At 39.5% G+C, this 13,246-nt stretch overlaps 1 protein-coding gene across 1 annotated transcript; it reads left to right on the top strand.

Moving 5' to 3' along the window:
• Window positions 1-10,615: 10,615 nt before the first annotated feature.
• On the top strand, window positions 10,616-12,523 carry LOC124712178. Its single transcript, XM_047242473.1, has one exon. It carries the CDS (start codon window positions 10,616-10,618, stop codon window positions 12,521-12,523), a length of 1,908 nt encoding a protein of 635 aa, XP_047098429.1.
• The last annotated feature ends 723 nt before the right edge of the window (window positions 12,524-13,246 follow it).

The raw sequence follows: 13,246 nt of genomic DNA, 5'->3' as shown, positions 1-13,246 counted from the left end.
AATAGTTCATCATCAACGAAAAATAAAACCGAGTTTTCTTCCTTTAAATAAGAAATTTTTTTATTATTCACAATAGTTGTCTTTGTGAAGTTTTCACTAGAAGCAGCTTCCAAAAAATACGTTTTATAGCCTAGCTTTTGAAAAGTTGAGAAACGCTTAGAATACTCGTGCTTACAGTTATAAACAGTCATATCAATAAACAAAATTTCCTGCTGTTTCAGATAAATGTAAACTTATGTTCATAAATAAAATATTAACTAACTGACAAATATGGCATTGGGTTGGTATTTATTTAGACTGTGTCCATGACTTCACACACATTCAATTTAATTTTGAATTATAAAGCTCATTTCTAAACAACATTTGCAGTACTGTGACTGAGCACATGAATACAGAGCCTGCTTGCTTCATTAGCACATAAGAGAGCCACTAGGAGCTGGCCATGTGAAAAGCAGCTGACACTATGGTCCATGCATACAACATGCACTGTCTGGTTTGTGCTTTGTTTATGGTCGTGGCATAATCTCACTTTGTAGTGTACACATCTAAAGCGAAATGACAAATTGTTAGGAACAAGGGAGATTCAGGATATTCAAAGTCACTCTCCTGCATCACTTCCTATCAAAATTCCGCTTCTATGATGCTTCGTTGTAGAGAAGTAGCTTTAAGCCTCTGTGATGAGCACGATAGTGGATGACACACTTGATCAGAGTTACATTGCACCTAGGTTTTGGAAAGAGTTCTCAATGATCATATTAAAGCCTGATGTTCTTAAGCCACAGAAAGTCTTGCCTAATGATCTTCAATGGATTCTTGAGATTGCATAGTTCTCAGTATTTTAGCAATTCTGTATTCAGAAATACTGCTTTCTAGGCATTTTATTCATAAACAAAACAAAATCAAAATGCCATCAGTAATCACAAATCATACTTGATAAATTCGTTTTTGCTAGCAATGAATATAAATAAAACCTGTAGAAAGAAGCAAAGCAACGTCATTCAGTTTTTAATACACAAAGTGAGATCAGTAAATCTGTATATCCTACCTAAGTAAATTCGATCTTAGTTAATGTTCGTAAAGATAAGATTACAGCTCCAAATTCTGTCACTAATATAAACTTCCAAAAATACTTCTGTCACTGACATAAGATGACATGCCTTGAAAAGAAATCAAATATAAATAAAACCTATCAAAAGAAAGAAAGCAAGGTTTCCAACACAAAAAGTGGAATCAGTAAATCCATATACCCTAGCGAAGTAAATTCACTGTTAGTTTGTATTCGTAAAAACAATATTCCAGTGCTTATTTCTGTCACTGATGTAAACCTCCAAAAATAAACTTGTCAGAGTTAAAAATCTAACAGCGCCATGTATTGGTTCTTTGATGTACTACAAAACAGTCAGTGCCCTCTATTGGTTCTTTTTAGATACAACTTTAAATTACAATGTCTTTTTTTCCTTTGTTACATTTTATTTAAATAAATCCTGTATGTTGCCCCAAGCTATGTGCAAGTTATGTGTGAAAACATCATGAAAACTAGTCTGGTAGACTTAGAAGATTAGTATGTTCAAACAGTTTTATCATTGTATTAGTACAGATGTAATCAATTTCATCAAATCCCTATATGACTCAACAAATGTAATATTATGGTACGATATTGGTGTGCATTTGTTGTTCATAAGTACAAGACAAGAACAATGCATCATTATTTTGAACAATGGTCAATGAAAGTATCTCCTCTGTACAGGAATACACATAATGGATGTACAAGTGTAGGTTATAGACACACAGTTGATGACACAGGGCACTTTGGGACTAGCCATGAGGTGTGCTCACATAGCCTAACAGTAACGCGACCACTCGCGATAAGTGGCAAATGCGAGTTCAAGCCCCTATCTGGAGCAAATTTTCGTGGTCATCATTCCATCATACAGTTGATGGTTGTTCGTGTTTACAACTGTGAATACTATTCACATAAATGTAATGTTTTCACGCAATATAAAGGATGAATCTTTAGTAGCAAATTAAATGTGAAGATGGACTTGTGGTCTGTCAGTTGTACTGTTTCATGTGGATATAATGAATATTACTTGTACAGTAAGACAACTCCTAAAGTAATATCTTTGGATAAATTAATTTATTGCAATAATCCTGTTTACATGTGATCAGGACATATTTGTCTGCAAAAGAATGCAATATAATTAAGTGCTAACTGCATATAATCTGGAAATAAATACCAACAAGAACACAAAAATGACTATTTATAGAGGCAAGTAAGAGAAGACTAAAAATATTAACCGTGAGAATCTTAAAACATGCCACAGGAGTCATACTGGGACAGGTGTACCGAAAATGATGTTCCTTGACTGAAGTGGGAACTGACAAGACAGTTAATGAAATACTAAGTTGCAAGAAGAAACGATCCTCGTATCTACAAAGGATGAACTATGACCAGCTCCTAACGAAAGTTTATTTATACCAAACGTATGGTAGGTGATACGTCAACTGACAGTACACAAGACAGTCAACAGGTTTATTAGTTTCAGTATGTAATTACACTCCATCTTGTCCATAAAAAGGAGATGACAGTCTGTAAACCATTCAAATGCAATACAGAAGGTAATGACCCTGTCACATTTGCCTGTGGCATCCACAAAAATAATTCCAGTTTTTATTTGAGACTCCCTATCCAAGCTAACATTTTGGTTCCAATTATCTAATCATCCCAAATCCATTCATAAACTGAGTTAGATTTCCATGTTAACGCATTTTCAGTAGCAATCGCATTTTACAATGACTGTGCCCAGCTGATTACCTCTATCCATAGCTCCTTGTGTCTCCTGCATGAATATGATGAGTTTGGTATATCATGATTTGCTATTTTCTAGACCATATTCACTGCTGTAGAGAAGCTCACTCATTGCCAGATACTTATTAGAATGAAATTCAGTATATGTTTTGTAATTCTTCTTGAGGCCAGTTCTAGTTCCACACTTGGTGAGTCATGTAAGACAGCACCCATTTTAATTCATGAATGGTTCAAGATACCAAAATGAAGTTTTTGGCACATGGTGGGGCACATTAAGCTTCTTAACTCAAGTATCAGTGGAGATGCTGAAGGAAATGTGATTTTTTAAATGGAATGATATGCAGTGATATACCTTTTTAACAGCATTCAAAAGCCTTTGAATCATCATAGTGAAATATATCCTATATTTCCCTGGAGTTACTCATACGCTGACATACGAAAAAACTACATTTTTCACACACTGCACAAAGATAACACTGACAAAGAAACCTGGCAAACTGCACATTTTTTTGTTATTTAAGTTATATAGATTTAATTGTCTTTTCAAATGATTCTGCTATTTCAGTTTCTTGTAAGATGAAAACCTTTGCAATTAAATTTGTAAGAGAAGTCAGTCGCTCTTTCACAATGTTAAACCATATAACAGAATTGAGCAGAACAGGTTGTTTACCCAACTTTGTTGAGACTCAAAGGATCATACTTTGAAGCCATTATTAACAGGGTTAACAGATTAGCGGTTTGTGAATTATATTGAAGAATTTGGCCTTGCACTGTAATAAAGAGAAATTATTTTTGCTGTGCACAGTATTTAAGTGTATGAAAAATAAAGTTTTGCAATGAAATGTCAGTGAGAAGTAATAATAATTTTGTTATTCCTTAATCAGTAAAATAGACTAATAAGCCTTATAATGTCAAACTAGAAATTTTAACAATTATATTGAAACTGAAAGTAGTTATGGCCCATTACAATTATAGCATAAATGAAGTTAAAATCCCATAAAACGCAACCACAGATATCTCTTGTAAAAGTAATGTTAGTAATTATCTGAAATTTAGTTCTTCTAAACAAAAAGCGCAATTACATTGCAACTCTGTGACTCTGAATAATTAATAGTGTATTAATTCAGTCGTTTTATTTATTTTCTTTGTATTGACATCGATATTTTGGAGGATTCTGTCTCCAAGCGGTAGTTCTAAGGGAGAACTCATTGTCAGAAGTTGTGAAAGAGAGCTCATTGTGACTAGTTCTTTGTTAGAACTCAGAGCAAGGAGTTCTAAGCGAGAACGCGTTGTGAGCAGTGCTAGGGAATATCTCACAGAGAAAAGTTGTTCTAAGAGCTCATGGAGTGCTGACAGAAAAGCTGTTTGAATTGAAAATGTGAAATTCTTTTAGCATAATATAATAGTAGTAGGTCTGTATGACCAATGGACAGCAGAGTGAAGAAAGAGAATAAATGGAAGATTTACAAAGCATGAAAATTAATTTAAAATAGTATTAATAAAACCTTATCTCTTCAGTTTTCACATGCATCACATAGATTCATAGATCTGTAAAGAAGCAATGTTAATTTCAACTTCAACAATGGAGTTAAAATTGGGTGAATAATCAACTATACAATAATTTTGTTAGCTCAACTTCTCCATTTCAAAGACAAATCTGCAAACATACGTTTACCACATAAGTGAGTGTAGGAGGAAATCTATGATCACTTACATCCACTTACATCTATTTTTACAAGCAGTAACAAATCATGCATCGGTATTGTCCAAAGAAAAATCATGCTGCACTGGAATGCTAGATTTAGATTACATTCACGTTAAACATGTCACTAAATTGTATTATGTAAGCTGCTAATGGTATCAGTCTGCAAATTCACAATGTATAAAAAAAATTACCAACAACAGTTTCTTAAGAACAAAAATAAATTTTCTGCATTTCATTTATGGATTCTTCCATCACTTCTTCATAGAACAAGTTCATTTTTAAACAAAAACAGTTTACTTTCCTACTTTTTTGCATTAACAGCTATAAACCTATTCATGACAGTCAATGTTACAAAATGACTTAATAAGAGATTTTCAATTAACTGACTACAGGAGCCTGAAAGGAATATATTTACAATGAAGAAAAACAGTTACTGGCCCTTTTTCTGTTAAATGTGATTATTTGGAACCAGTACACATGAAACAATCTTACAGATCTGGCATTATTCCTGGAAGGATAGAGAGACACCTCGATTTATATACCTTTTGTATGGGTCTAGTTACTTTTCTTGTCATCATATCTCAGTTTAGAGATATAGCAGAATAGGATGAGTAGGTTTTTCTCAGTGTCCATAAAATAAAATACCATAAAGAAAGATTAGTGAGACTTACACTATTTTACTTACAGAGACTGGAGAAAAATCTGGAAATTCTATGAGAAATGCACACTTTAACATAAATGCAGATGCTAGAAAAGCTTGTGGTTGCGCTGTTGTGTTTGACCACAAACAGCCCTTGCTCAGTGTCCCCAATATGTTGAAAGTGTCAGTCATGGGCATAACAGCATTCCGTGTACTAGTAAGTGCATTATGTTGGAGCTAAGCGAATTCTAACACGGACAAATTATTGGTGCTTGTGTGGTAGGTGCTTCTGTAACCAACTGAGTCGAAGTGTTTGCTCTTGCAAGAGGCAGTATATTAAAAATTTATACAGCACACAGGGAAAACGTAAAACGGAACAACATCATCCACTAACTCACAACATGAAGGGAATAATGTGTAGCATGATAGAGACAGACAGCTACCCTAAGATACTGTTTAAATGTACATAAATGGACAACTGCTATTTGAGGTTCACATTAACCTTTTATTCACTTCAATGTAAATTTGACCATAGCTCTATAACATCTCAGTCATAACTAAATAAAATTCATACAGTAGAGAACAAGGAATTATAAAACTTTGCTGTTAGCAACAAAATTTCTCATGATGCGCTAGTGACTGGAGATTACAGCGACAATATGTGAATACATCTCTCAGGAGCGATGACCTTCAGTGCTTTCCAACAGGCAGTCAGGCACTCAGTCTTGTTTCATCTTCAGATGCATCACTTTTCTCCTTCTGATCAGCCATTATACAAAAAAGTACAACTTACAAAAGAAACATACATTTAATTCGAAACATAATGAAAGATGTGTCAAACATACATTAAGTTAGCTGTTACAAAACGTAAGTATCGCAAATATGTTCATGGCACTACAAAACCCACATGTGTTATCCTAATCGACATGCAGAAATTTATTTAGTTTTGAAAGAATATTGATTTCAAGAGGACACACTTATATTCATACAGTTGCAAAGGAAGTACAAATATTACAAACCACATGAGGCGATGCTCTAACAAGATAGATCACAGATAATTCTAGAAATTCAGTATAATATTCTCTATGCTACTCTTGTTTGACAGTATCTCGAACAAAATCGAGTATTCGCGACATATTTCCCTCACTTTCACCTCTTCAGAGCCGCCTCTGGTCCTTCAGAAGCTCTCATTTCTTTCTAAAATAGCTGCAGACTGGTTCCAGACATGAGCCTCTTTTCAGCTGTTTGTTGATAAGAACGAAGGGTAGGTAGAAGTGCATAGGCATTTGGAGGCTCAAGTTTATATAAATAAGACCACTGATGAGAACACATGGAGGAAGTATAACAGTGCTCAAGTGTCTAGAGTAACATCACCAATTGGTGAAGATGGGCCTAGTCAGCCGAAGGATTTATTATTAGTGATTTTGGGGGTGGTAAAGGACATAAAGCAGAACCTAGAAAAGAGAATGAATGAAGTAGAGAATAAGGTACTTGTGATTGTGAACGAAGTCAAGAGTTGAAATAGCTGTGGTCGGTAAGAGGAGTGTCGAGGCGAAGAAAAGGGCCATCGAAGCTAGGAGTACTGCGCTGCTAGCAAGAGTAGAGGCAGCTGGCGCCAAAAAATTGGAAAAATCGCAAATAGCCGTGCAGGAATCGCTACACGTCAATGAGGTAGGAACTGCTACAATAAAAGCCCATGGGAAGGAAGCACTTGCGAGTACGACGCAAAGAGTGGAAACAATTGAAGAACGCATTGCGCATACTGCCCAAAGATGCGAAAGCGTAGAAGAACGTGTAGCGCGCCTGGAAAGTCAAGTACAAATTGGTACATCGAGTCCAGAGGCGACGACTGGTGGACATGGAAGTGTGGCGCCTGAGGGATGTCTACCGTGCACCGGCTCGGCGCAAGGTAGTGGATTACGAAGCGCGCACAGCAGCCCAGAAAGCGAACGAACGCAAAATTACAGCCCGATCGGAACAACTAACGCTCACTTCCCGTATCATTATGAGGCAGAACTATGTGGTCACAGCACGCACCAGGAGATGTTAGCTCGCCTCGAAAAGACGGTCGCATTTGATACTAGAACCAACAGAAATGTGCAAGAGGGACCAGAGTTTGATTAAAAACACTTTTTATCGGTCCTCAAATTCCAAAATTTTCGGGAAAATGGAAACTCACTTCACCCAAAAATTTGGCTGCACAATGGTCTAACACTTTACCAATATTCTGGTCAAGGACAGCAAAATTAGAATTTATCCGCAGGCACATCGAGGGCATGGCAGCTGAGAAAATGAGCGGTGTTGCGAGTACATGCCCAACGTACCGAGAATGCACCGACGCGTTTCTCGGAACTATTGGTCGCGCGAAATGCAAGACCGAATAAAACAAGAAATCATTTTGTGTCCAGATCTGGAGGCGTCAGGATACAAGAGCCCCACAAAGCTCTTTGAGGATTTAACTAAAAAGAATCAGTTTCTTGATGTGATGGTGAAATAATTAAGTTCTGTTTCGCGAAACTGCCAAGCAACTACCAGCAAACGCTTGTATGAAAGTACGGATCGAATATTGAAACATTCAAAAGTCTTCTGCGCGAGTTGGAGGTAATTTTTGAAAAAGAAGCAGCGCATGTTCGAAGAAAAGGGCAATATAACCATTACAAGGGCGACTTTCGTGGAGCACCGCGCAATAACAACAACATTGACAGGAGGAATGACGGTGATGGAACATCTGAGGGGCAGGACTATGGGAGACAAAATTCAGGACGGCAGAGTAACTTGCAGAGACAAAACGATACCCGCCAGTACGACACGAACTCGAGGCGCAGATATTCAGATGAGCAGCGGGATGAGTCACTAGAAATACGTGGTCCTGATACGAATTCCAATCGACGAAACAGAAATGGAGGGCGAGTTGAAGCAAGGACCGTGCCGACTCGGCTCGCAGAAAGTCCGCACAAATACTCGGACAGAGCCCTGTACATATGTTGAAATATAAGGAGTACGAGAATGCAGTATTTGTGCAGGGGAAAAAGTCTTGGTGAAATCTTTTCGGCTTTCAAATAAAAATAAATAAAAAAAACAGAAATGCTGAAAGCTTTTCTCAGTGTACAGTGGGCCCTAGAGGGTTAAAAGAATCGCCCACCACAAAGCGTACGAACTGCAGACACTAAAGGGCAAAACATCCATTCCTATTCATCACATATCCCACACCGAGCCATTTGTGGAATTAGTTTTGTGTGTGAAACAAAAGTGGTAAAATTTGTAAAATATTCTGGGTTAGAAAACATCTTTCTGTTGTGTACATATTAGACATCAATTGTGGTAATTTGTTTTTATTTACATTGTTTAACATGTACATGTGTAGCTTGTAGGGGCTATGAAAGGACATATGATCTTGCGCGATCTTGGTTAATTCTGAAAGCGAAGTGTCGGTCTAACTCACTCTTCCGGACTTTCCATTACATGGGGGAGCCACCACTCTTCCGAGTCAGTGGTAACACAGATTCGATCTTCATGTGTGTTTTGTCTTTACACTATACCTATTACTGTGTCTTAGTTGAGGAAGAGCTACAGTATGCATATCGACAGTGTTCTGGGCATGCCTTACAGCGCTGCACCATTTGTTTGTTTTCGCGATATTTGTCACTGGTGTTATGGGCACACAATTGTAGTGTTGAAATTGTTTTCAGTGAGTTTTTTTTCGTTGGTCTGTTGGCACGCCACAGCGCGTTGCAACACACTCTTAGTGTTTGGAAGCGGATATACAAAGGCGGCCATTGTGCCCGCCCATGCCACTGCTGCTGGGCGTAACCTTCCTGGAGTGTGACGAGTTTCTTGTACGATGGTACGTCACGTCTCTGAATGCGTGCGGTCGTCGGGATTTATCGTGTGAGCGGTGTAATACAGAAGGTATCGAATCCTTCAACAAGTCTGGTAATTGCTGTCTTGGTGTCAGACCTAGTACCCAAGAGAAGTCTGAAAGGACGATATTTAGAAGAACTTGTTTACAGACGTAGAGTCTTTGCATTGTAACTTGCGAAGTCTGCCGTGGTTTTTTCTGTAAATTTTCTAGCAAAAGTTTCAGTATATTCAGTTCCATCTCAGATGAACAGCGACTGACTCAATGTATCGGCCACGCCAGAGCAGCAACATCCATCGAGTTGTCTCAGCGGGGCAGGATAAGTTAAATATAGTATTTTTATTAATTTCCATTACTAAGGCAATTGCAGCTAATTTTATCTCGTCTAATATGTGTTCATTGTGTATTTGTGTGCGGTCACCATGTCTTAAGCAGTTTCAGGGGTCCATCGCTAAGTTAAATAGTCACCAGTAGTTGTGTGGATGCTCCAGTGATGGGTAGGTCATAGTTGGGATTACATATAGTAGTTTAGGTTATGGGTAGCGTACTTCAGCCTTTCTTTATCTTAATGAGTCAATAATTACACACACACACACACACACACACACACACACACACACACACACTAGTATTAACAATGGGCTCATAAGTCTCTATTCCTTGTATGTAATACTACGGTAAATATTGTCAGTTCATTTCTATTAATTTTTTTATTGAATGTACGATTGTAAGAAATTCTTAATGCTGTATTTGTAAAAAGTTTTGGGGAGGCACACTGTTTGGACTCTGTTACTCACTCCAACTGCTATCTAGTGGCAGCTTCAAACTGGACAGGTCAGACTGTTCAGTATAGTCTGCTCCCTGTCGGAAGAATTTGCAACCTACATGCGGAAGTGGATCTCCCAGGTACTTTGTGCGCGCAGGTAGGATTAGCCGTTGTAACGGCAGGTAGCTGCGAGACCCCGTAGCGGACGGGCGTGTATGTCTTCCAGCTAAGCCAGGAGCCGCAGTTGGCGCGCTGCCTGTTCAAGTTGTAAAGTTTAATGTAATAAACACTTATACCAGATAACTTGTACTGTCTAGTTATTGTGAGTGGAAACAAGGAGAGGACAGTAAGTCCTCTCGTACTATACATTCACACTCCAATGTGTTACCCCGTGCGCACATTTTTTGGTCCTCCGTGCCGGATACAGTGACCACGCGGAATTTACGTTCGCGCGGATTTATTTTCCGGTGTTTGTGAGCTTCTATAAAACCACGTGTGAGCTGCGCACCTTATCGGTTTCGTTGTTTACTGCTATCGAGTGTCCCAACGTATGTTCGGAACTTCGACAAAAACAGCCTTAACAACGGCGATCGGGGACATATTTGTGAACATTTAATGTGTCTCTAATTCAAACGCGAGAGGCACAGAAACGTGTCGGTGCCAGCATCAGCGGTGACGTCACCTCCTGCTCCCGCCGAAACTTCGCGCCGTCGGAGACTGCAGCGCCTGCCTGCCGCGCCAGCTGCCCGTGCCCGTGACGCCGCTGCTGTTCCAGTCCACACTGCCTCGTATTGCCGCTGCACCCTGGTAAGTGCAACTGTTTTCTTGCTACTAAAATGGAGCCCTCAGAGAAAACAAAATTAGTCAATCAGAGAGGTGTAGCAAAGGCCGCTCTCGCGCGCTTTGTGCAGTCTGCAGACACTGCCAGCATCGAAATGTTGGAATCAAAATTAAGTCGATTGACTCGGATTCAGACTGATTTTGAGTCGTCTCAAACACGGCTGGAAACTGAAGACGAATCAGCAGATCATAGTAAGGACAGGGCAGAATTCGAGGATTCGTGGGACTTTGAAGAATCCACTATCAAGGACTCAATGAAGAGGTACACCCAGCTTCCGCAGCCTTTGGGCTCGAATCCATCAGGCAGTGTCAGTTCTTTGAAACTACCCACTATGAACTTGCCAAAATTTGAAGGTGACTACCTTAAGTGGTCATCATACAGGGATACGTTTTTGAGTCTCATTATGAATAACAATTCAACTGATGACGTTCAAAAACTTCACTACCTTAATTCGTCTTTGCGAGGTGAAGCTAAAGACCTTTTGAAACATATACCTGTCACAGCAGGAAATCTAGCGATAGCCTGGGGACTTATTACGCAGAGGTATAATAGCCCAAAAATAATTGCAGCCAGACATGCTAAGGCTTTGTTGGCCTTGCCTACAGTCGGTCATGGCGCAGCGAGCGATTATAGGCAACTAATTAATCACATATACAGCCATTTGAAGGCCTTAGAAGTTCTCAAACCTGATGTTCCACTTCATGAAGTTATTCTTTCGGAAGAGATTCTGTCTAATATGCGACCCACAGATCGTCATGAGTGGGAGGTAAAGATGTCTGGATCAACATTCACCACATTAAATCAACTAATAGATTTTTTGGAAACAAAATGTCAGGCCCTTGAGTTGATCAGGTTCAGGGATAACATCTCAAGGGATTTGCAAGGAAATGCCAATAATTTAAATCAACCAAGACATGTGAGGAGGGCTCATCTCGCTAATGCTGATGCTGAGGAATCGTGTAATTTTTGTGGTGAACCTCATACTATCACTAAATGCAAAGGGTTTCAGGCACTAAATCTCGATGAGCGGTGGGCATATGTGACAAAAAATAAGCTTTGTTTTTTGTGCATCCACTCTGGTCATTTCTCGACTAAATGCTGGATTTCTCCTTGTAGGACCTGCAAAGGAAGGCACAACATACTGCTCCACAAGCCTGCTGAACCAAGGAGTGGGCAGAATAGTGAACCAGGGGGCCATTCCTTGGCCCATCAAGCTACGAACGGGAAGGCAAACATCCATTGTAATGTTTTGTTAGCAACTGCTGTTGTCAACATTAAAGACAGCATGGGTAGACAGCAGGTTTGCAGAGTTCTGCTAGATAGTGCGAGTCAGCTATCCTTTATATCTAAGGGCATGGCAGAGAAATTAAAACTGAAACGAAGTAAACATTCATTTCCTGTGAAGGGTATAAACAATGCCTTTGCAGCCTCAGTGTCTTACACTTGTGATGTTGAACTGTCGTCTAGGATCAACGACTTTCATATCAGAACCACTTGTGCTATCGTAGATCATGTCACCAGTGACCTACCGGCGAGCAAGATAGACACAAGGTCCTGGAGTGTCCCATGTAATCTTCCGCTCGCTGACCCAGAATTCAACAAGCCTGCCACAGTAGATTCAATTCTTGGTGCTGAGGTTTTCTTTGACGTTGTTTGTAAGGAAAGGCTGGTGAAACCAAGTTATCCTTCACTGGTCGAAACAAGATTTGGCTGGATTTTGTCTGGTAGGATGCCTTCAGCAGCATGCAACATGCCTCGTTCTACAGTGACCTCGTGCTTTGTTAGAGGTGACAATTTAGATGCCAAACTGCAGAGGTTTTGGGAGTTAGAGGAACTGTCTGCGAAAACGATGAGTAGGCATGTTAAAATTTGTGAGGCTCACTTTCAGCGCCACACCACATGAGATGAAGAAGGGAGATTTGTGGTTCGACTACCAGTGAAACCTGACTAAATCATTAGGTGAACCACGACAACAAGCATCTCGGAGACTGGCGCATCTTGAGAGGAGGTTTAAAAGGCAACCGAGTCTGCAGAAGGAATATGCTGCATTCATGCATCAATATGTCGAATTGGGGCACATGGAGATCTCTAATCCTCAAGGTATTATTGGTCCAAGGTGTTACCTTCCACATCATGCTGTTTTCAAAGAATGCAGCTCCATTGCTAAGTTGAGGGTAGTATTTGATGGCTCTGCTGCCACTTCTAATGGAGTATCTCTCAATGATATCTTGATGGTTGGTCCCACTGTCCAGCCAGATTTATTTTCCATTATTATAAAATTTCGCTCCTTCAATGTTGCTCTGTCAGCTGACATAGCAAAAATGTATCGCCAAGTGTCGCTCCATCCTGATGATAGGAACTTCCAGAGAATTCTGTGGCGAGAATCACCGTCTGAACCGATGCAAGAATATAGACTGTGTACACTCACCTATGGAACCGCTCCTGCTGCCTTTCTTGCTACCAGATGTCTTCAATAGTTGGCTTTAGAGAATCAAAACATGTTTCCAATGGCATCGCAAGCCTTGATGTCTAGCTTTTATGTGGATGGCTTCTTAGGTGGCTCAGATACGGAAGCTGAAGCTCAGGAACTTCAAATTCAGCTGACTCAACTACTTGCTTCTGGGCG

Source organism: Schistocerca piceifrons, chromosome 8, assembly GCF_021461385.2.
Source record: "Schistocerca piceifrons isolate TAMUIC-IGC-003096 chromosome 8, iqSchPice1.1, whole genome shotgun sequence".
NCBI lineage: Eukaryota > Metazoa > Arthropoda > Insecta > Orthoptera > Acrididae > Schistocerca > Schistocerca piceifrons.
Note: the sequence above shows the minus strand (reverse complement) of the source record. Positions and strands in the feature narration are given on the sequence as shown.